Raw genomic sequence first — 23,340 nt, forward strand, 5'->3', positions numbered from 1 at the left:
GGGGGAAAAATGGCATCATACATATCTGGAAAACAGCAAATACAGTGGGAATTGAATACAAAGGGACTAACATTAAGTCATCCATGTAGTATACATAGCATTGGAATAAATCACTTGCAAACTCAACCCTGCACAACCCAAGCACCATTCTAAACCAGATTTCTAGAGTCTACATTTTACAGATCATGTCAACTGTTTAAACACAAAGCTTAATATATAATTCATACAGATGTCAACTTCTATTCGTCAGACAACCGCACCTTAACTCCCTTCTGAACAGCAGCATGCCCTTGTTCTGCCAGGATCTTTCTTATATACCATTTAATTAAAAAACACCATTGATTCTATTTTGGATATGAAGAAGCTTATATCTTCTTGATTACACATCTACAAAAATGACCCAGGGCCAAACAAAGGACAGCAACACACTTATGCACAAATTATTAAAACCCATCAAGTATTTCACAATTGGCAGAAACCATTCCTACTTTTCTGAGCATTCATTTCCACAGGCTGGTATTTCACAGATTTGCTCCCTCCGATTCGCTTGAGCCTGGCGAAGAAGGTCTGCGATTCCTTGTTACAAGCGCCGGTCGGGGTATCATGTATGTCAGATTCATCGAATACACTGTCCTCCTCTGCAAAGAGAAAAAAGGTGAGGTTTAAACATCAGAAAAGCTTCACAAATCCTCACCAGTGGATAATAGTCTATCACTGCCCTTATTGTCCAACTTGAATTGCAATTGAATAATATTAAGAGTCTGTTTCACCTTCATTACTAATACAGGGGAATTCGTCCTACATGAGACCTTGCAAGCTGGGCTGGGGGTGTGGAACAGTAGGCTATTAAGAAATAAATTGGGTTGTAATAAATATATGCACAATCATCCTTTTCAGGGTTTTATTAAACATGTAACACAAAATCAAACAAAAAATAAATAAGCGGAGCATATTTTGTTCTTCTGTTTGGACTGGCTAATTACATTTTTAATTAAACTCATGTAACCTGATCAAACAGTTTCTTTGTCAGGTCAAGTTGCACTGAAATGCACATGTGGTTTGGCGTCTATGGCTTTTACAAATGGTATTCTTTACAGAACCGCCACAGACAACGGCAGGGAAAGCTCTGATGTCATTCCACCAATCTGAGCAGAGTCTCTTCTATCTGCCTCAAACAGCATGACTCGTTTATGTATGAATTTGGAAGCCATCAGCTTTGGTCGTTTACAACTTAAGATTTTAATTGCCCTCCTGTGCCCCCCAGCTTTGCCTTGTCAGGTAAAACCTTTTATTTTCCTTCGGCGTTTGGCTGCTCTCAATAGTGACAGAAGAGCACCTTTCTCTTTCTCGCTGTAGCGGCTGATGTTGCTGTTATCGCTGTAGAGAGGACCGGCAGTGGCATGGGGTTTGCAGCTGTGATACTGTGCGTTGAGGGTGTTGATCGTGATATGGATCAGATGGAGGACTATTTTACTGACGTCCATGTCTCTGTAGGGGTACTGCAACAGAAAAGTGAGAAAATACATTATTTGATGGAAGAAATCACAGAATATTCTCTCTTTTGTTCATGGTACACAGCAGGCTCCCAGTAGAGGAGAAGAGATATATGACAAAAGAAACTAGTGGGGACACGTTGCTGTAGGAAATCAGAGTATGCATTGAAACACTAAAAAGCTATTTCTGCAGGGCAAAATCACAGGCTTCTATCACTTCAGGGACATGTAATAAGTTACTGCAGGAAAAGGCATGGGCAAATCCATGTCATGTACCTTATAAATAAAAAAAATGAAGCACAAAACCATTACATAGCAAAGTAAGATTTATCCATAAAAAACATTGATCAATTTTGTTGCCTTTTAAACTCTCAAGTCCCCTCAAAACTTTTCAAAGTTTCAAAGCACTATTCAAAAGACAGAATCTTAAAAGACAGACCCACTTTCTGATAGCGAGACATTTCTCCATACCTTGTAGAGGACTACCAGCAGGGCTTTGAGCCACATCTGTCGGATGTGTGGCTTGAGGGCCCAGAGGGAGCAGCGGGGCGGCTGTTGGAAGTAGTGGCGCAGCTGGGGACAGGTGCAGTACTTGAGGACTTGGACCACCAAGGGCAACAGCTGCTTCCCCAAGCTGATATTGTAGTCCATCACCTGAAGAACAGTGGAATTTGGTCAAAGAGCCTTTTCCCTGAACGGTTCACAACCACAAGCAGCTGCAAAAAGTGCAAGTCAAATCTACAAAAATGTAGGGGACTTTCTGCCCATAGTGCCCGCCAGGTGTTTGTTGTTTCACGCTCACCTGGGCAATGCCAGCAATGAAGGCATTGAAGCAGGTGGAGGTCCTCATCTTCTGTGGGGCGATCATGAAGCAGCCCTCTTGCTGATCATATCCCAGCAGCACGTATAGGTGCCTCTTGACGGTGTTGAAGGCCTTGGCGCTGCTGATGTCGGCCTCGGCGCTGCTGTTGTCCTTCGCCATGAACTTCATCAGCACCATGATCAGCTGGTGCACCGTCTGGTGGTCGATCCCGGCATCCTCAGGGAGGAGGTCCTTAATGATTGTGTCATCCTCTGGGGTGCTCTGACCTAGGAGAGGGGCTGAATTGTCAGTGTACACAGCAAACCCGGGTTCACCAAAAGGAACTGACTGCTTTGCTTCCCCCTTGTACTAAGAATCTGAGATGCTTCATAGAATAATTACTTTAAAATTACCAGACATTATTTGTCAGGATAGACAATTAGACTGTTCACACTGCATTTAATAGGGGAAGGCCTATTAGGTTTAATGACTATTTGCCAAAAGAATATTCTGCCATTGCTATTAATCTCAGAAGTATTCAATGGGATCAAGGTCAGGAGTCTGAGAAGTAAGTAAAATGTTTCCATCACTATTCTACTGACATCATTAGAGTGGTAGATATACAAGCCCTCAGCAGACAACTCAGATAATGTCGGCAACACACTGTTATCATTGTGTCCTTCAGAAAAAACTCACCTAAAGGATTATTAGGAACACCATACTAATACTGTGTTTGACCCCCTTTCGCCTTCAGAACTGCCTTAATTCTACGTGGCATTGATTCAACAAGGTGCTGAAAGCATTCTTTAGAAATGTTGGCCCATATTGATAGGATAGCATCTTGCAGTTGATGGAGATTTGTGGGATGCACATCCAGGGCACGAAGCTCCCGTTCCACCACATCCCAAAGATGCTCTATTGGGTTGAGATCTGGTGACTGTGGGGGCCAGTTTAGTACAGTGAACTCATTGTCATGTTCAAGAAACCAATTTGAAATGATTCGACCTTTGTGACATGGTGCATTATCCTGCTGGAAGTAGCCATCAGAGGATGGGTACATGGTGGTCATAAAGGGATGGACATGGTCAGAAACAATGCTCAGGTAGGCCGTGGCATTTAAACGATGCCCAATTGGCACTAAGGGGCCTAAAGTGTGCCAAGAAAACATCCCCCACACCATTACACCACCACCACCAGCCTGCACAGTGGTAACAAGGCATGATGGATCCATGTTCTCATTCTGTTTACGCCAAATTCTGACTCTACCATCTGAATGTCTCAACAAAAATCGAGACTCATCAGACCAGGCAACATTTTTCCAGTCTTCAACTGTCCAATTTTGGTGAGCTTGTGCAAATTGTAGCCTCTTTTTCCTATTTGTAGTGGAGCTGAGTGGTACCCGGTGGGGTCTTCTGCTGTTGTAGCCCATCCGCCTCAAGGTTGTACGTGTTGTGGCTTCACAAATGCTTTGCTGCATACCTCGGTTGTAACGAGTGGTTATTTCAGTCAAAGTTGCTCTTCTATCAGCTTGAATCAGTCGGCCCATTCTCCTCTGACCTCTAGCATCAACAAGGCATTTTCGCCCACAGGACTGCCGCATACTGGATGTTTTTCCCTTTTCACACCATTCTTTGTAAACCCTAGAAATGGTTATGCGTGAAAATCCCAGTAACTGAGCAGATTGTGAAATACTCAGACCGGCCCGTCTGGCACCAACAACCATGCCACGCTCAAAATTGCTTAAATCACCTTTCTTTCCCATTCAGACATTCAGTTTGGAGTTCAGGAGATTGTCTTGACCAGGACCACACCCCTAAATGCATTGAAGCAACTGCCATGTGATTGGTTGATTAGATAATTGCATTAATGAGAAATTGAACAGGTGTTCCTAATAATCCTTTAGGTGAGTGTATATTGCTAATATATTTATGACTAAATAGATTTGTTCTTCTGGAAAGGCAGGCCTATCAATTATAGTGCCTTGTTTAAATAAAAGGTCACATAAACACGTTTTGCTGTGTTGACTGTCAATACATTTCCTCTTGCACCCAAAATGAGGCCTCCTGTTGTATTGAGAAATTCTGCAAAGCAAGCGAGTTCCTTCAGAGTGGGACCCGATCTCTTTACATCTGTGAGGGCATACTCTCAGTAACTTGACTGGATGCCCCTTTGATGACCTCCATTCTAGAATTCTAGTACCATTCTCTCATTTATTCCCCCACAAATAAAAGACATTGGTTTTGTCTTGAAAGGAAATCAGAGTTAAATTTATCTTTTATTTACCTGGTAGGACTTGTTCTATCATATCTCCCAGAGTCGGAGCTGACTGCTCATGCCTCATGAGTCTTAGAGCTAAAAACCACACATGGAAAACACAATTTAGGAAATGTTCTGGGGTACCACAGGGACACATATACAAGTTTCAGTTCAGTTTAAGTGCAGTACTCCAGGACCTTCGACATTTCTTGCAATGTTGAACATCAGCAAATATGCTCCTCGTCTGGTTTTCCAAGATAATATCGTGGAAAGTAGGAAGGTCTATTTTATACTTCTAAGTTTCAAGATAATTCAAAATTTCACTTTGGAAATGTATCAGTAAAAGAGGTGTTAATGCTCAAGTTTGCTTTACAAATCTAAAGTAATACAAATGTGTTGCCTTTACCCTGTATTCGTTTGTTGTAGGCAAATCCATATAATCCCAATAATATACATTTGAAGATAGTAATTCAGCATTGAAATTGATCATTGCATTGGAATTGGTCAGAAAAATGAACAACAAATGAGGTGTCTGAAGATTGCTGCCTTTCAATCAGATTTCTAATGTGTGCACTTACACACATTTAATATATGAAGGCAACACGGCTAACCTCTCTGAAACATGGATAGTGTTCTGTGGAGAAAATTGAGGAAATAAAAAAGCACAACAAAAGGAGTTCAGCCTTCTTGGAGAAAGGAAAAAAAATGCAAATGGAGGAAAAAAGTAAACACATACAGTGGCTCTCAAAAGTATTCACCCCCCTTGGATATTTCCACATATCATTATGTTACAACATGAAATCAGAATAAATCTGGATTTAATCTGGAGTTTTTGCCACTGATCAACAGAAAATGTCCATAATGTCAAAGTGAAAAATATAATCTGCAAATTAATTACAAATACAAAACAGAAAATAACTGAATGCATAAGTAATCACCCCCTTTGCTATGACACACTTGATTGAGCTGTGGTGAAAGCAATTGTCTTTAGAAGTCACGTAATTAGTTGAATGGCATCCACCTCAAATACACCTGTCTCTGGGAGGTCCCATAGTTGGTTAGTACAATTCCTAACACAAACTACATCATGAAAACATTCAAATCAAATCCGGAATAAGGTTCTTCAAAAGCACTAATCAGGAGTATGATATAAGAACATTTCCAAGGCATTGAATATCTCCCGGAGCACAGTAAAGTCCATTATTAAGAAATGGAGAGAATATGGTACAACTGTGAATCTGCCTAAATGAGGCCGTCTGAGTATCCGGGCCAGAAGGGCATTAGTCAGGGAGGCCACTAAGAGGCCTATGGCAACTCTAAAGAAGTATTCCACGGCTGAGCTGGGAGACACTGTGCTTACTGCAACAATAGCCAGGGTGTGGCCTTTATGGAAGAGAAAAAAACTTACATCAATCAAATCTTGCCAGAATGCATGTGGGAGGCCCTGAGATCAAGTGGAGGAAGATTCTATGGTCTGATGAGACCAAAATAGAGATTTTTGGCATCAACGCTAAGAGCTATGTTTGGCACAAGCCTAACACTGCACATCATCCTGAGAACAACCATCCCTACCATGAAGCATGGTGGTGGCAGCATCATGCTATGTGGATGCTTCTCTGCATCAGGGCCTGGAAACCTTGTAAAGATAGAAGGCAAAATGGATGCAGCAAAGTACACAGAAATCCTGGAAGAAAACCTGCTGAAGTCTGCAAGAAACCTGGGATTCATTTTCAGGACAATGACCTCAAACATACAGCCAAAGCCACACTGGAGTGGCTTAAAAACAAAAAGGTCAATGTCCTGGAGTGGCCCAGTCAAAGAGTTGAAAATTGCTGTTTAGCAAAGGTCCCCATCTAACTTGATGGAGCTTGGGCAAGAAGAATGGGCAAAAATTGCTGTGTCCAGATGTGCAAAGCTGGTAGAGACGTATCCACATAGACTCATGGGTGTAATTGCAGCCAAAGGTGCCTCTACCAAATATTGACTGAAGGGGTGATTACTTTCTGTTTTGTATTTGTAATTAATTTAGAACAATTTGCAGATTATATATTTTCACTTTGACATTATGGACATTTTCTGTGTTGTTCAGTGGCAAGAACTCCTGATTAATTCCATTCTGATTTCATGTTTTAACACAATGATATGTGGAAAAGTCCAAGGTGGGTGAATACTTTTGAGAGCCACTGTACAGGAACTGACAGGAAGACCGGTGACTGGAATTAGAGACAGTAGGATCATGAGACAGACAAGACAGACAGACAGACAGACAGGTGGACCCCAGCACTCACGCAGCCTGTTGCTCAGAGTCTCGGGCAACGACAGCGTTCTCTTGGACTCGCATGGGCCCTTCACGCTGTCCCTCAGGGAGCGGACACTCTTCTGCCGATTTCGTGCAAAACGGGCTCTCTTGATTTTCCATATTGCAGCATCGCTGAGGTTCGCAACGTTAGTCCGAACAGCTGTGATAGCTAGAATTTGCAAGTAAATAAAAAATAAATAAACATGCTTTAGTGAGTAAAAGGCATCCTACATTTTGTACGTATAAAGTGTACAGTAGGTGGGCAAATTGAAACTTCACTTCCAAGCTCAAAATTACATTAGTCTGACTTCCAACCTCTGCTGCCGGCATTGACATGGTCAAAATGCCATTGACCTTCAATCAGCAAAGACTACAGGGCACCTAAAGGTGCACCTAAATGACTATGAAGAACATTTCTGAAGCTCACAATGAGTTCCTATATCATCGTCCTCCCAGAGTGTGAGAAAAAGGGTTTCCACAAAAAATAAAGACAAGCCAACTCTATTGCTCCAAGCAAACCATGTCACATTCTACTTGTCCTTTAAAAGTGGCCTTTTGAAAGTAATAATAAAGGGAACAAGTCACCAAATGGCTGCCTAAATGAGCTGCAGTTTCACATGAGTTGTAAAAGGTGGCGTACTGGTAGGGAAGGGGAACTCTTTGTTGCAGTCTAGGTGAAGCTGGGCCTCCAGTGAGAGGGTGTCAAAGCGGTTCACAAAGAACTCCCAGCTGAGCGCTGGGATGTCCCTCTTGAGGAAGTGGAGCAGCAGCAGCTTGCTGAGGATGATGGGCCGGTCCTTCACGACTGTGTCAAACTGGAAATCCAGACAGAGGCACAGACCCTATAGAGAGACACACACACACAGTTAAAGACACCCAAAGTAGATGCCTTTGCTCAACTAGTTATTCAGTTAGTCAACAGGCTGAAAACAGACTAGTTAACCAAACCCTTAATTGTGCTAAAACTGTACTGTATCCTTTACAATTGCTTGAGCCCAAAATGTCCCAAATAATGCATAAAAAGCCAGTGCTGAGAGCTGTCATTCTCTCCCTGCCCCAAGCACCCACCTGTAGCGCCGGCCTCTTGATGGTGTCCAACAGCAGTCTTGCCCGAGTGGCCACGGCCGGGTTTACATCCTCCACCGCCGCCAGGAAACAGCAGAAGGAGTGGGCTAGGGAATACTTCAGTAGGTGGTTTTTGGTCACTGAACTGATGTCGATGAACCGGCAAAGGACAGCTACTCTTTCAACTGGTGAAAAAAATTAAAAATAAAATGGACTCATTTATAGCTGGCCAGCAACAACAAAAAAACAAAGGGGTATATTTTAGAAGGACTGACACTCATATCCACCTGCATGCAAATTTGTAGATGTTTGGTGTTTACAGTTAATCTTTGAGTAAAGGTTTTTGGTTTCCTCTTTACTGCCACAAGATGGCAGGATTGACATGAGTATGGAATTGTGTAAATGGGAAAGGGATAGGGAGTCATAATTCTTCATTAGGAAGGAATTAAATAATACCCACAAAGTTGTACAACATGATTCATTCAAAACAAATAAGCTGACTTCCCTACTAAGGTTTAATTTTATTAATCAGACCTTTCTTTAGATCTCCTTTAAACATCAAGATGATGTATTGTTATGTTTAAATAACCATCAGCCTAATACCAAGGCATCTCAAATATGAGCATCATTTATAAATTTGAATTATTGTAACCAAACTAAACCTGAAGTCTGAGGTACAGGCGTTATGAACACCTGTATCAGGAGGTTTAAGAAAGGGGAGAGGATGATAAAATCAATGAAATCACACATTATCAGATGAAAATTAGTTGAACATTTTGATGCAACCATTAAAAAAAAATAATTGTTTATGCTATGTTGTTGTTGTTCCTTGCCAATATTATTTTAAATTATAATCATCCCCTTATTCTATTGTTCAGCATTTTGTGTCAGTATTTGGCTATTGCATATTTTCAGGAGCTCCGTTTGCCTTATGCACCAGAGGGGTCTCCATGCTCTTGCACTTCACCACTGGAATTTGGTCCAAGGTCACATGTTTGTGGAGCCAATAGCGGAGCCTGGATTAAACCCACAATCCCTGTGCTTTCAAACTGCACTGGTAACCATAGCAACCAAAGACAAGACCAGGGTATTTTGGCACCAGAGCGCCTGACTTAAAGCCTTGCACTTTTGAAGTGAGATTACAAAACCTCTGGGAGAGTGATGCTCTGCTGCCAGCTCCCTGTATCCCGTATTTTTACAGCTCAAGCAAAGTCAGCAAAGCAGAAGCAGACCAGAAAAAGACATCAGAAGTGCCGGGAGCATGTGTGAGTGACATATTGTAAAACCTGGCACCCTGCCTGCTTAGGAAATTCTACCTGATATACTAATATGATCAGGAGGCCATGATGCTGTAGTCAAGTTATTAGACCTTCCAGACTACTTATTGTTACTGATATTTTTATTGTTGTTTGGTAGTAGTTCTTCAATATCATAAGTCTGGGACGGGCACTGAAATTGTCAGTAAGTGTGATTAGCATTATTAAATGGGGTAGGAAGGGACAAATTGCTGGGAAAAAAACAGACAAAAACTGGTGATAAGCAAGCTTCCAAGCCTCACCTGCTTCGAAGCGCATCTTCCAGTCCTTGCTGTTGAAGTTGCTGTCAATGATGCCCCAGAAGATGTCGGCCCCATGGGTCAGGGACAGGGCATGGAGGAGCTGAGGAACTGCCAAGGAGGCCAGCTGGCAGAACTCCGACTTCAGCACCCGCCACAGACTGAAGGAGATGGAGAAACACTTCATTATTCTACACGCCCACACTCTACCTGCAGGTCTAAGCACCCCCGCTTTACTATGTGGTTCTGACTGTGCCTAACTTGTACCATAGTATTAGACTACAACTAAGCAAGTATTAAAAACAATAATGCATTAAAGCCTGTTTATTTCTGCACTTTTGATTCAGTTTATCTGCTGTATGTTAATTTGTATTATATTTGAAACCTCAATGCCAAAATACATAATGATAAGTATAATGAGGATTTATATAAGATGTGTCAGGTTCAATTCTTCACGGTTCAGTTCTTATTTTGTATTTTTTGCTAAGATGAGTGCTACAGGTCGGCCCTGTCACAGCACAGCTACTGGTGGGGGCTGGGTTGTCTCATCAGTGTCGGCAGCTGTGTCTCATTCAGGTGCTCCGGACCAGGCAGTTAGACACACCTGCGGCGCTAATGCAGACAACAATCAGTGCCCTCACCGCAGCTGTGGCTCACCGTATTTAAAGCTCCCTGAAACTTGGCTCATTTTCTGCCTTGGAGTGCCAGTAAGATATGTCCCATGCCTTTTTGATTCCTTTGCCTTTCTTTTGTTAGTTTATTTTGTTAGATTATTTTCCGTGAGGAGGTTATTCATTTAGTTTCAACATGTGAAATCAAAATGTCTGTCAGTTACACCCGAATGAGTAACAGGTTAATAGTGGGGGCGTACCAGGAGATGTTCAAGATGTGTCTGTGAACAAAGAGCAGAGGAAAACAAAAAGACGCCGTATGTTCTCACCTTGGAATCAACATCTTTTCTTGAATGTAGGCCAGAAACTGGGGGTGGTCTTTCCTGGCAGTGTATAAACACTCTCCATGGAGACAGAGGATTTTCAGGCAGTTCAGCATGTTGAAGATAATGTCAGGTTCTTCAAATGTGGGCATTTCCTACGAGAAGATGGATGTTTCGTGTCAGCAGACCAAAGAAAATAAGAACATTTTAAAATGAACAATGAAAGAAAGCGGAGCAAGGGAAGATGCCCACTGATGACACACTTCCTGGTGCAGTATCATGGTCAGTATTTAGGACAGTTTCTGTTACCTGCAATATTGTATAAATTAGCTTCAAAGTCACTGGAAGCTGCTGGTACGAGAATTTCTTCTCCGTGTTGTTCTTCATGGCTGTGGAACGTGCAAGGAAAGGTGATTTCACAAGTTCAGAAATACACTTTTTTGTAACACTTACAGCATTGTAGCTGAGCATGATGGGTCGAATGGCCTCCTCTCGTTTGTAAACGTTTTTATGTTCTTATGCACCCTGCTTCCTGTCTAGTAGGGTCATAACACAATTGACAGTGTCACATTGTGGTGTCTGAAGGCCAAGCAGAGCATACAGATTGAGCGTGTGCGCTGAGCTTGTGTCCTTGTCTTTATTTGGTCAGATTACGTGTCGTCAATAGCATATGTATTCTATTTTGTTTGCAATGCTGTTTTCTCAATCTCTGTCCATTGAATAGAAAGTCACGTGAAATTAGTGGGCACTGGTGTGTGCCCAGGACTATGCCTAATCTTTATGTTGATAAAACAAACTGGCTTAAACAGAGTGCCAATGGGAGCTCCCTGAAATGAGTGAAGCTGCTTTTTTTTTTTTTTTTTTTTTTTTTTTTTTTTGTGTGAACTCCTTGTTGCAATGGCTACATACAGGGAAAGTCTGGTGAGTCGCTCTTGTTGCCTGGGTTGTCCTCCTGCAGGCCGGAGGGGTTGCCCTCCTCCATCTCTGCGCCAATGGTGAACTCAGGCCGGGGAAAGATGAGACTCTCTTCCAGGCTCTCGGTGGGTTCCTGCAAGAAGGACCACAAGAAGAACAAGAGCTTCAGCTTCCTACAGCCCCTCTTCCCTTTTGACTTTGGGACTGGAGTGAACATTTAGGAGAAGACAGCTTTAACATTGTTTACACATTTTTTGACTGAAGGAATCTTAAGCACATCCCTCAAAAAGTTGTCAATTGAACCAACTTCATACTCTCTTCTGTATGTACTTGCTGTTGCCACTAATGGTACTTGTATAGTATGTTTACTATTGCCAGCGGGAAAAAGGCTATTAAAAAAATTTAATCTGGTACTTCAGATAACATCTGTCATTCCTATGCTTTGTAACGTAGCAGAGGAGTGTTTTCTGCACAGAACTCAAAAATAGGAGAGTCCATTGTGGTTAGTGTTGTTCTTTTAATAAACTCGGCAGTGTCACTCCTCTGTTCAGCCCACTTTTGATTGATTTCCTCTGTCAGCACACAGGATGTTTAAAAAATGGATGAAAGCATAGCACACAGTTAAAGGGAGTCAGATTTTCCAGGCACTACTTAGATTGCCCTGTATTTTTAGCTGAGAGGAGCTTTTGACAAGCTGATAGGCTGTGAGGAATCCATCTCAGCTGACAAGTGTCCCATTGTGACACGGCAGTCTGGAAGCAGAAGGCAATCATTCAGACCATGATGTTCCCTGTACTTGCATCCTATTATTTTTTTGGAACTCATTTGAAAACTATTGGGAGTTTTTTTGTTTTGTTTTTATGTTTGTAATAAAACTAAGGCAATCTGAACTATTACCTGATCTACCTCTTTGCCATCTCTGATTTGCTGTAGATCATCTACCAACCCTTCTTCACATTTAATTGAGTGCTAGGTGGTCAGATTCAGTTAACTCACAGATCTCTATATGCACACAACCCTTTTAGCCCCTAGAGCATATTCAAATTCATTGACATTGTTAAAAAAAACAGGCTTTCTTGTTAGGCCTGGCATTGTCCATTCTCTTAAAGGCAGTCTCCACAGAAGGTGCACTGTCTGGCACGGCTGGCCCTAATTGCGTCTCTGTCCTCACCACCAGTCGAATCTCCTCCTTGGGTGCCATTCTCTCCAGGAGCTCACAGCCCAGCTGGTAGCAGAGGATGCTAGACTGGCAGAGGTTACACTCCAGGGCTTTCTCGTCCTTCTGGCAGGTGTGGGAGCCCCCCCATGGGGCCTGGAACACATTGTTGATGATACTGATGATGTCTTTTGCCAGGCTGTTGTCGAGACCCAGGGTCACCCCGTCATCTTGCAGCTCCATCTGCACACACACAGTTAATTGGCCCAGTTACACACCAGCACTGAGACACGATTACACAGCCTGCTCATTTGTTTTCAATTACTTTTAAACATTATTATTTTATTTTTTTTGCAGAAAACGGCAGCCTATTTTTAGAGAGGGTCTGAGAGCACTAAGGGCTAGATGTACGGTCATAAACATGTCGCAAACGAGACAGAAATGCCAGTGGACGTGTACCAAACAAGAGCAATGACTTTGTTGCGTGGGTTAAAGAACTGTTTAGCAGAAATAATTTGTCTCTGAGGTTAAGCAGTTAATTAATATTTAATTCTAGGTGTTTCTGCAAAAAGCTGCAAAAATGGGGTGGAGAATATGCAAATGGTGTGTACTATGTATTCAAATGAGATGTACCAAAGCGGCTAAACTTGGCAACACATACAATTGCGTCAGATACTTAAGAATGTTGGAAAGCATGTTTTAAACAGTTGGAATCAGACATCCTAGTAATTGTTGCTAGCATCTCCCATGCATTCTCCCATGCATTACCATTTGTGTGTAAATTCCTATTTTCCCCAAAAAATTCTGTAGCAAAGTCACAAGGTCATGTGTGGCTCTGATACTGCTGTCTGTTTGTGACTCAGGTGAGGAGGAAGGAGAGGATAGGAGGAGTCACCTGTTTGAGGATGAGGTCAAACATTAGAATGAAGCATCCGAGATTCATATCATCATCCTCACTCTCCAGGTCTATGGGCCGGTGGCTGGTGGTATGACTGAAGTTCTTGAAGGGGCTCCTGAAGGGGCTGCAGCGCAGGGGGCTTCGGAACGGACTGCGGAAGGGGCTGGGGAAGGGGCTCAGTGTGTTGTGTTGCCCCCTCCTTCCTGGGTCTGACACCACGCTCACCTGCACACACACAAACATGTCAGCTCCTTCTCATAATGTCCATTATACCGTTTAAAAACAAACAGGGAAATAGTTGAATGCTCAGCTGGAAAGTGAAAAAAAAACAAGGCCTAGAAAAGTGTACAGTGGGCAGAGAAAATCATTATTCCACCTCCACATTCAATCACTTGCATAATTTGGTTGTTCTTTACTGCCTTGAGGTGCCACAGCTCCCCTGATATCAGTACAATGCTTCATATCCAAGTCAAACACATCGCTCATGTCCATCCTTACAATACAAAGCTAGTGTAAGATTACAAATGATGCGCTTACCCTCCTTGCCCCAAGGTTGCCTGGTGTGTCACTGGCCCGTGCTTTCCTTTGATTGGCTAACTCCTTCACAGAATTGACCCCATCTGAGAACATGCCTATCAGCAATTGCAATGGCACCACAATGTCCAGCTCAGAGAGCACCTGTACAGAGACCAACAGATAAGACACAAGTGGAATGACTCTCAACAGCATCAGAACCTAGAACTATGACCCACACTCTAAATTCCATGGCATAGCAATTAGGCGTAATTTACGGGGGGATCGGATGACAGTGATGGTGTTACAGGTTTTGAACATACATTATTCCCACAGTTACATTGTTTGCTCGCTACATGTTCACCCATAGTTGTAATGCCCAAGGTCAAACCACTACTCACATGCAGCCAGAGAAGCGCCTGCTCCTGCACAGAGGCCGGATACCCCAAGAACCGGCAGCTGATGAAACCGAACATCTCCTCCATGGAAAAAGGCAGGGGACACAGCTCGATATCGAACATTTTGCTGCAAGAACATGTTAAGTCACTCCCGTTACCTTAGGGCTGCATTGAATTTGTAAGCACATCCAAAATGTTTAAAAAAGACAAAAAGGCCAACAGCACCATTTCTTATGTGTTGGTGCCTCAAGAAAGAAATGGTTCCCTGGGTGGCTGATTTAATAAAGACTTTCAAGGAGTCCCATACAACGGAGATTAAAACATTACTTCTGGCTGTTCTGTTCAACAGTCCACACTAGTGGAGGTAACAAACTTTGATTGCCGCAGGACAGTTTGGGGCGTACTGGAAGCACAGTATTCCTCCAGCTTTCATTCAGAAAGCCAAGGCCAAGGCTGGGGTTAGAGCTTCACAGTGAATGTCTTAGGGTATGACCCAAATACAATTCATACTGTAGTACACATGATACTGGTGATCATGTTCTGTATCCTAAGTCAGTGGTGTAGTCAAGGGCATATGCATGCATAGTAAGGTAATTTGAAGGTAATTTTGATTATGCCCATGTACTTTGCGAATACCCTCCACGATTTCACGCAAACCCTTCTATAATTCCTCTAACGGATTACTCCACTCATCCGTAATTCCCCAGTCGACTACCCCCCCCCCTCCGTCAACAATTTGCAATTGTATACCCACTACTTCAGTGACCACTACAGTAGAAAAAATATTACCTCAACACTTCTCTGAACTCTTTCAGCTGGTTGTCCGGCACCTCGGTCCTGATGGCCTCTAACCACTCGGGCATGATGCACTCCCACAGGGGCTGGCTGATGACGTTGTAAGGGATCAGACACAGAATGCGGTTCAGGCCTTCCTTCAGCTGCGTTACTGTGCTGCATGATTTGTCCCAGTAACCCCCCACCTGCGAGAACAACACTTCCCTTGGTACCTCATTAAGCACATTAACAGCAAAGCATAAATCTTCCTCGAGAGGAAGCATACCGAGACAAGTCGATTCTCTTAGTATTTAAGCCATGACTGTTACAAAGGTTTCATATGGAGATTTCTCTGTTGTAAAGCTCAAAGTGAGTCAAGTTCAAAGATTCAAATCTGATCTATCTGCATTGCTTGAGGCAAGTTCATTTTTAACAAAATCACAATGTTATGTAGCCATATGCACGTGGTCCCATATATAACATAACAAAGTGATACACTGTAACAGTGACAAGTCACCCTGCTAAAAAATATATAAGAAGAAAATAATAATAAGAAAAAAACAAATGGTGTCACATGCATGGTGTCTGTCATCAGTCTTTCATCAGTCATCTGCTTGAGCTCTACAAGCTCTTGACTCCATGTCACTCTGTGATAAGCTCTACAAGCCCTTCCCAACCACTACCATACTTACTCGAGCAAACTCCACAGGCTTGGGCAGCAGGCACATGACCATGACGTCAAAGCGCACGTCGCACACCGTCTTTAGCCACTTGGTAACAAACTGAGGCTTGAGCTTCTCCACCAGGCTGCCCACCTCATCGTCCATCATGTAGGCCGTGGAGTGGAACCATTGGAACACCATGCTGACCAGGCGGGCCAGGCTCTCTGTGGGGGTGTTCTCGCTGGGGGTGCACAGGCTCACCTACAGAGGACATTGCATACAACCATAATCTGGCTTCAGGAAAATATTACCCAGTCTAAGTAGCATGATAATGCCCAACCACTATGATGTGGGCCTCAATATTTGTGTGTGTGTGTCGGGGGAGGGGTTCAAATTAACGCTTTAGTTAACTTAAAATCTATGTCTTGCACTCACTGAAGTATCATTCAATGCTCATTCAAGAAAATTTGACATGCAAAATACTAAGCTTAGGACAGTATAATGATTATGCATGTCACTCTGTTCCAGGCCAAAAAGTAACTTCTTCTGCATTTAGTGAGCAAATGTAAGAAAATGTAAATTTTCAGATTCACTAAGGATCTAAAGTGAATTTTCAATGCAGTGCCACAAGAGGTTATAAACAATTCCAGATCAGCCCTCCAGCAATGAAACCTGGTCTTGGCCGATTAAATCTATCAACCTAAAGCTCCAGCAGTCCTTAATATTCACATTGGGAATGCAGGCTTTAACATATAGTTCACTAGTTTTCTTCAACCCCTGAGCTGAATTTCAGTGTGGAAACTGAAGCACAGCTGTCCTTTACACTGGAACGGTCTTGACAGTGTCAGGTTCATGTATGTCATTGTGACCCCATTTTTTGAAGCTTGTCAGAAAGATTCTCTCTCTCCCTCCCTCCCTCTCTCTCTCACTCTGTCTCTCTTTATAATATCTGGAGTGAATCTAAAGGTCATAATATTGATTCTAATGGAACAATGGTCCTTGAGTAAGGTCCTTGGGCACAATCGTCTGTAAGCTTTCAGGAGCTTTAAATCCTAAGCAGTTTAAAACTTATGAAACAGTCACAGCCCAACCAAGTGAGCCCCACTTTTAGCAACGTGGTAGTGCATGTGTGCTGATGTCCTTAAGAACCCCCACATCCAGGCATACCCCTATAGTGAGCTATAGTGGTATACATGATAAGTACTCAGCATAATAGATCTCCTTCCTAACCCCAACTATTACTTTTGGTAGTGGGGGTCAAAGTTGAGCTTCATCTGACCAGGGGCAGAATGTAACTAATTAAAACCATGGAGCTAAAGTCATTGTAAGCCCCTCTACAACATGACATGACAACTCTACACAGTTTCCGTTGTATCCAGGGATCTGCTTGTTCCAGTAGAGAATTGTGGTGGTGAGCCAAGTAAAGACAAAAGGACATTTGCGTGTCCATTGAGCACTCACCAAAAACCAGATGCCAAACTGGCTGAGGAGTCTCTGGTCATGCTGGTCATCATCCTTGTTGTCGAAGTCAATGTTGTCCAGCGAGTGGTGTGAGGAGGACAGGCCCATCTGTCTGCGCCGGTTCATCTCGTACTCCCGCAGTTCGGCATGGAACTCAGCCTCCTTCAGTAAACTGTCAGAGACACAGAGGGACAGAAGCTACAGAGGCACAGCACGACCAGGGTCAGAGCAGAGGAGCTCCCATGACGACACACAGACAAAACACATTTCATTGCAGCTGGGGGAACAGCTGTGCTGTCCCCCACAACATCCCTGTGTAATTCTGCATGTCCTGCGTTGCAAATGCTTAAGCAGTAAAAATGTTTTTGTTTTGTTTGCTTAAAGTGAATGTCCATTCTATTGTGATGTAGTGTTGTAGACTTAAATTGTAGCTTATTTGAATATATTTTGTTGAAAGGAATATTAAAGTGAAGAACAGCAATGTCTAGCATCATAGATATACAGTGCTGTGTAAAAGTTTTAGGCAGGTGTGAAAGAATGCTGTAAAGTAAGAATGCTTTCAAAAATAAACATGTTAATAGATTATATTTATCAATTAACTAAATGCAAAGTGAGTGAACGAAGAAAAATCTACATCAAATCCATATTTGGTGTGACCACCCTTTGCCTTCAAAACAGCATCAATTCTTCTAGGTACACTTGCACAAAGTCAGGGATTTTGTAGGCATATAGTCAGGTATATGATTAAACAAGTATACCAAACAGGTGATAATGATCATCAATTCAATATGTAGGTTGAAACACAATCATTAACTGAAACTGAAACAGCTGTGTAGAAGGAATAAAACTGGGTGAGGAACAGCTAAACTCAGCTAACAAGGTGAGGCTGCTGAAGACAGTTTACTGTCAAAAGTCATACACCATGACAAGACTGAGCACAGCAACAAGACACAAGGTAGTTACACTGTATCAGCAAGGTCTCTCCCAGGCAGACATTTCAAGGCAGACAGGGGTTTCCAGATGTGCTGTCCAAGCTCTTTTGAAGAAGCACAAAGAAACGGGCAACGTTGAGGACCGCAGATGCAGTGGTCGGCCAAGGAAACTTACTACAGCAGATGAATGACACATCATTCCCTTCGCAATCGGAGGATATCCAGCAGTGCCATCAGCTCAGAATTGGCAGAAAACAGTGGGACCCTGGTACACCCATCTACTGTCCGGAGAAGTCTGGTTAGAAGTGGCATTCATGGAAGACTTGTGGCCAAAAACCCATACCTCTGACATGGCAACAAGGCCAAGTGACTCAACTATGCATGAAAACACAAGAACTGGGGTGCCGAAAAATGGCAGCAGGTGCTCTGGACTGATGAGTCAAAATTTGAAATATTTGGCTGTAGCAGAAGACAGTTTGTTCAACGAAGGGCTGGAGAGTGGTATGAATGAGTGGACACGAATGAGTGTCTGCAGGCAACAGTGCAGCATGGTGGAGGTTCCTTGCAAGTTTGGGGCTGCATTTCTGCAAATGGAGTTGTGGATTTGGTCAGAATTAATGGTCTTCTCAATGCTGAGAAGTACAGGCAGATACTTATCCATCATGCAATACCATCAGGGAGGCATCTGATTGGCCCTAAATGTATTCTGCAGCATGACAATGACCCCAAACATACAGCGAAAGTCATTAAGAACTATCTTCAGCGTAAAGAAGAACAAGGAGTCCTGGAAGTGATGGTATGGCCCCCACAGAGCCCTGATCTCAACATCATCGAGTCTGTCTGGGATTACATGAAGAGAGAGAAGCAACTGAGGCTGCCTAAATCCACAGAAGAACTGTGGTTAGTTCTCCAAGATGTTTGGGCCAACCTACCTGCCGAGTTCCTTCAAGAACTGTGTGCAAGTGTACCTAGAAGAATTGATGCTGTTTTGAAGGCAAAGGGTGGTCACACCAAATATGGATTTGATGTAGATTTTTCTTCTGTTCACTCACTTTGCATTTAGTTAATTGATAAATATAATCTATTAACATGTCTATTTTTTAAAGCATTCTTACTTTACAGCATTTTTTCACACCTGCCTAAAACTTTTGCACAGCACTGTATATCAGAATTTGAGTAACACTAAATAATATTACAAGAAGGGAAAACCATAAGTAAGAGCCAAGAGCTCTAAGAAGCTGGAGCGGCGATGAGGCCATTAATCCCAGCTTGCTTATGTGGTTAGTTGCTTAAATGAACCAAGGAGCCCTGCCAAGACTGCTCTTGAAAAGAGAGAAATGGAAACTTTTCCAAAAGTCAAGAGACTGGTTTTCTTTCTCCTTACTCAACAGCAAACTCAACATCAAGCCATAATGCTTATTTTATTATTTTGGAAATGAGTCTTTGTGGTTTTTTAGTAGAGATTCAAGACATGAGTCAGTGTTGACATGAGTCATCCCTGAAGCTCCAGGGAACAGCTGAAACAAATCCCGCCTCTTGATTCTCTCATGGCTAGTCAAGAGAAAGTCCATGGAAATTGAGAGTGTGGCATTTCTGCACCTCTGCTGTTTCGTAGTGGATCATGAAAATAAACCCTTACAGCACAATCCATTCCTAGATTGCTGGTGTAGTGTCAGTGACTATTTTCTTTAGAAAAATAAATGATTCTCTAGAGGCTTTTTGCACTGGAGCAGCGGAAGTCAGACAACTGTGACAAGTTTCAGGAAGGAGCCGAATAACCTTCTCCACAAGTCAAGAAGTTAATAAGGTCAGGCAGTGTGTTAGTACACATGGGGAGGAAAAAAACTAGTAATACACTCCCTCCACACACACACTCACATAAAAAAAATGTTATTTGTAAAGGCCACGATACATTATGAAATTTCCATGAAATACGATTACATGCAATCCGAATGTAGCCCATGATTTCCTCAAAATGTCATCGAAATTTCACAGTGAAATCGGATTTCTTGCGATTTCAACCGATTTCAAGCAATAGAGCAGAGTCCTATTTTCATGAAATCATACTAAATCACCCTGGACAAGTATCCAATCAGAGAGCAAGAAGGAGTCACATGACAACATCTACGACGCCACTGGGAACCTTGAACAGCAGAAAGGAAGTTGAAATGTATATTAAAAAAAAAAAAACATTATAATCAGCAAACTAAATTATAATTGCAACAGCAAACAGGTGTTGTGCTCACAAATGATACTGTAAACTACTCACACTGGCCTTGTAAGAAAAGCATTTCAGGCAAATGAAACAGAAAACCTCAAATCCAATCCAGTTTGAATCTAAAGATAATTTACCCATTAGCAGCTGTAACCCTGCAGTTTGTGCGCAGGGACAGACACTGTACTGTAGCTCTCATGAAGTGATATCTTGAATGATTCGCCTTTATAATTGAACACTATAGAAGCGCAGGGCTGGTCAGTTTGACAGATTTAATTTGAATGACTCTGTGTTCCTGAATATACTGTGCATACCCATTTGTGACTTTTCCTAAATATATGTATAAAACGTGCCCACGGCGTTTTAGCTGCATAAATCTCTACCTCACCTACAGTCTACAGTCTTTCATGTGCTTGAAAAACACACGCATTGTATAGCATTACAAGTATCTTCTTACAGGCAGATTGAGTGTACCCTGAGAGTGATTACCCCACAAATAAACACTTGTTTCATCTATGTGTATTGACTGTGCAATGTACCTGTTTAGAAAAAAAAAGTGCTTCGATGTCATTTATACCAATCATTTTTATGTTTTATGTTCAAATTTCCATTGAAATACACTACTCCATTGGTGCAAGTTTAAGTCAATCATTTTCCTAACAGAATGTTAGTTGACAAGTTTTTTGTTTGTTCTAGTTTTGTAAATAAATGCACACATGAAACAATGTAAGACTATCAGTGTTAGATATCGCAAAAATATTAAAGTCCAGGTTTTGAACAAATATGCAAATATGTTGGACAAATATATTTCTGCAAAGTCCAATACTGAAACTAGTATTGTTTTCATTAAATTCTGCAACAAACACGGAGTGTACACTTGCATAGACGTGAGTGAAGCCGTCTTTCTGCCACAATGTACAGCATGGCTGAAGCTACACTGTAGTCTGCCATAACTAAATATGCGCATACAGATAGTATTTACACTCTCGATCTTTCTTGCATTCTCTTTCAAAACTCCAAACTTCACCATGCAGTCTCGTTCCCAAACACCTCTATATACCGTGCGATTGCATCATGATTTCATATGATTTCACGCATTTGGATTTAATGAAATCCAACGAAATCGAACGCATTCCAATTGCATTCAATCGGATTTCATGTAAATTTCATAGTGTATCGTGGCCTTTAGAGTGCTGAATTCCAGCATGCTGTGATTCAGATCTTAACAGGCTAAACAGTTAAGATGCTCCAAGATGTGCATAAAAACATAAAGCTTTCATTCTGCTGATCAAAGGCTTTCACAGAACTCCTAAGTAATGCTTAATTGCATAATAGTGTCAGTTAATTGGCACCACTTTATAATAATTGTCCATAATTCCAGTGTAAGTATACACAGAAGTACTACATGATTTCCTAATGAGTGCATACGTTCATAAACGTTCTGATTCAGTTCATATGATTGTCTTTATTTATTTATGAACCTAATCTAGGCCAGGAAATTATTCTAAAATGCTACCAGTCCTTTGGATGTACTTCCTCAGTTTAATGAATTGCTCTCTTTTAATTTGACAGAAATATGCCAGTGAATGTCAGGTCTGCCGCTGCAATGAGGTGCAAAATGAAATACACCAAACTGTGTGCGCTGTGACACACATGAATTAACTTTAATTATTATTTCATTCTATTGGGAGGATATGTCATTGGAAGGAACCTGGTGTGAAACCCTTTGTGAATATAAGCTACTGTGTCAGTGTATAAGAGCCCCAAACGCTCTTGTGGAGAAAGAGGCAGGAGTTAAACAGTTGCATAGGCCTCTGTGGTTGTCACCTAAACTGAAATGGAGATAGAACACAGACTTCTGATGGATAGAAAGACAGACAGGTCTTCATGCAAAAATCAAGGTTAACCCCAACTCCTCTATGGCTTTATTAGTTTTAAGATTTGATTAAGATTTGTTCAGCTTTTTTGAGCTCAGTTTTTGTGTCCAACGTCTGAAGTGGTTTTTTTCCTTTGCTTCTGCCGGTCTACGCAGGGAACTGTGTGACATCACCCTCAGCTCCCATATTTTCTTACTTTTTACGCTATGGGGTCAGGGCTTCACTGGGCTGGGGTGCCTTCTGAGATTGAAGTTACCCAGAATCCTCTGAGAAACAGGTACAAGCAGGTGACTGAAACCTCTCGATATGTTGGACATTTCTATACTTTATAATCATTAAACATAATGTGGCAAAAGCAAGAAAACCACACAATCCTCATATTCCCGAGCACACCGAGGGACTGGTATGTCTGTTACCTAATGACTGCCTCCACAGTGCACACCAGCTCCTCCGCTCCGCACTCGCGGGTGTTGATGGGAGGAGGCGACGTCTGGTAGAGGTGGGTTTCTGCCGAGGCCCCCACCTCGCTGCTGTGATGGTTGACATGGCAACGCTTGCAGTAGCGGACAGGCCTGTTGCCATGGCGCCCGCAGCACCCGGCTGAGAAGCAGGTGACCACAGCCCTCCTGACATGCGAGCTGCAGTTCTGTCAGGGGAGACACAGCAATAAACACACACCGTCATCTGGAAATGATTTTTTGAGGTTGTTTAAAATAGAAGTAGAAATCAGAAGTAGAAGAGAGGACTTACACATAGACCAGATTTGCTGAAATGTGTTTTTCTCACAAATAAATTAATTGTTTGGATCTATTTACCTTTTAGATTTGTTCGATCCATTTAAAAGTATACTAAAAGGTATCTAAGTTATTTCAGCCCAGGTCTCCTATATCAAAAGGTATCATAGCATAGTTTAGCATTATCAGAACGCCACTTATCCTGGCAGTCATAGTGAAGCCAGAAACACAGGGTGTAAGGCAAGACTAAGAGACCCCCACATTTCCACCTCGATGAAACATCAGTCAAATGAAATTAAACATATTCACTAAAGGAAAACAATTATTTCATTGTCATAGGGATGTTTCCACAGGCTGTGATGTCAGCTCTTCTGGAGAAAATTGAGCCTCCGTTCCCATTG

At 42.2% G+C, this 23,340-nt stretch overlaps 1 protein-coding gene across 1 annotated transcript in view; it reads right to left on the reverse strand.

Moving 5' to 3' along the window:
- unc79 (unc-79 homolog, NALCN channel complex subunit) overlaps positions 1-23,340 on the reverse strand; it is a 68,180-nt gene that overhangs the window by 23,184 nt on the left and 21,656 nt on the right. The window contains exons 11-30 of the mRNA XM_066694587.1: positions 22,622-22,851; positions 17,182-17,353; positions 15,751-15,981; positions 15,074-15,264; positions 14,288-14,411; positions 13,911-14,051; positions 13,371-13,598; positions 12,491-12,718; positions 11,314-11,452; positions 10,714-10,793; positions 10,411-10,559; positions 9,474-9,631; positions 7,919-8,100; positions 7,491-7,692; positions 6,840-7,019; positions 4,579-4,647; positions 2,296-2,651; positions 1,965-2,147; positions 1,337-1,499; positions 489-638 (exon numbers count right to left, since the gene is read on the reverse strand). Coding sequence (XP_066550684.1) covers positions 489-638; positions 1,337-1,499; positions 1,965-2,147; positions 2,296-2,651; positions 4,579-4,647; positions 6,840-7,019; positions 7,491-7,692; positions 7,919-8,100; positions 9,474-9,631; positions 10,411-10,559; positions 10,714-10,793; positions 11,314-11,452; positions 12,491-12,718; positions 13,371-13,598; positions 13,911-14,051; positions 14,288-14,411; positions 15,074-15,264; positions 15,751-15,981; positions 17,182-17,353; positions 22,622-22,851 — 3,556 coding nt within the window. The remainder of the gene's footprint in view (positions 1-488; positions 639-1,336; positions 1,500-1,964; positions 2,148-2,295; positions 2,652-4,578; positions 4,648-6,839; positions 7,020-7,490; positions 7,693-7,918; positions 8,101-9,473; positions 9,632-10,410; positions 10,560-10,713; positions 10,794-11,313; positions 11,453-12,490; positions 12,719-13,370; positions 13,599-13,910; positions 14,052-14,287; positions 14,412-15,073; positions 15,265-15,750; positions 15,982-17,181; positions 17,354-22,621; positions 22,852-23,340) is intronic.

This window comes from Amia ocellicauda, chromosome 21 (assembly GCF_036373705.1).
Source record: "Amia ocellicauda isolate fAmiCal2 chromosome 21, fAmiCal2.hap1, whole genome shotgun sequence".
Lineage (NCBI taxonomy): Eukaryota > Metazoa > Chordata > Actinopteri > Amiiformes > Amiidae > Amia > Amia ocellicauda.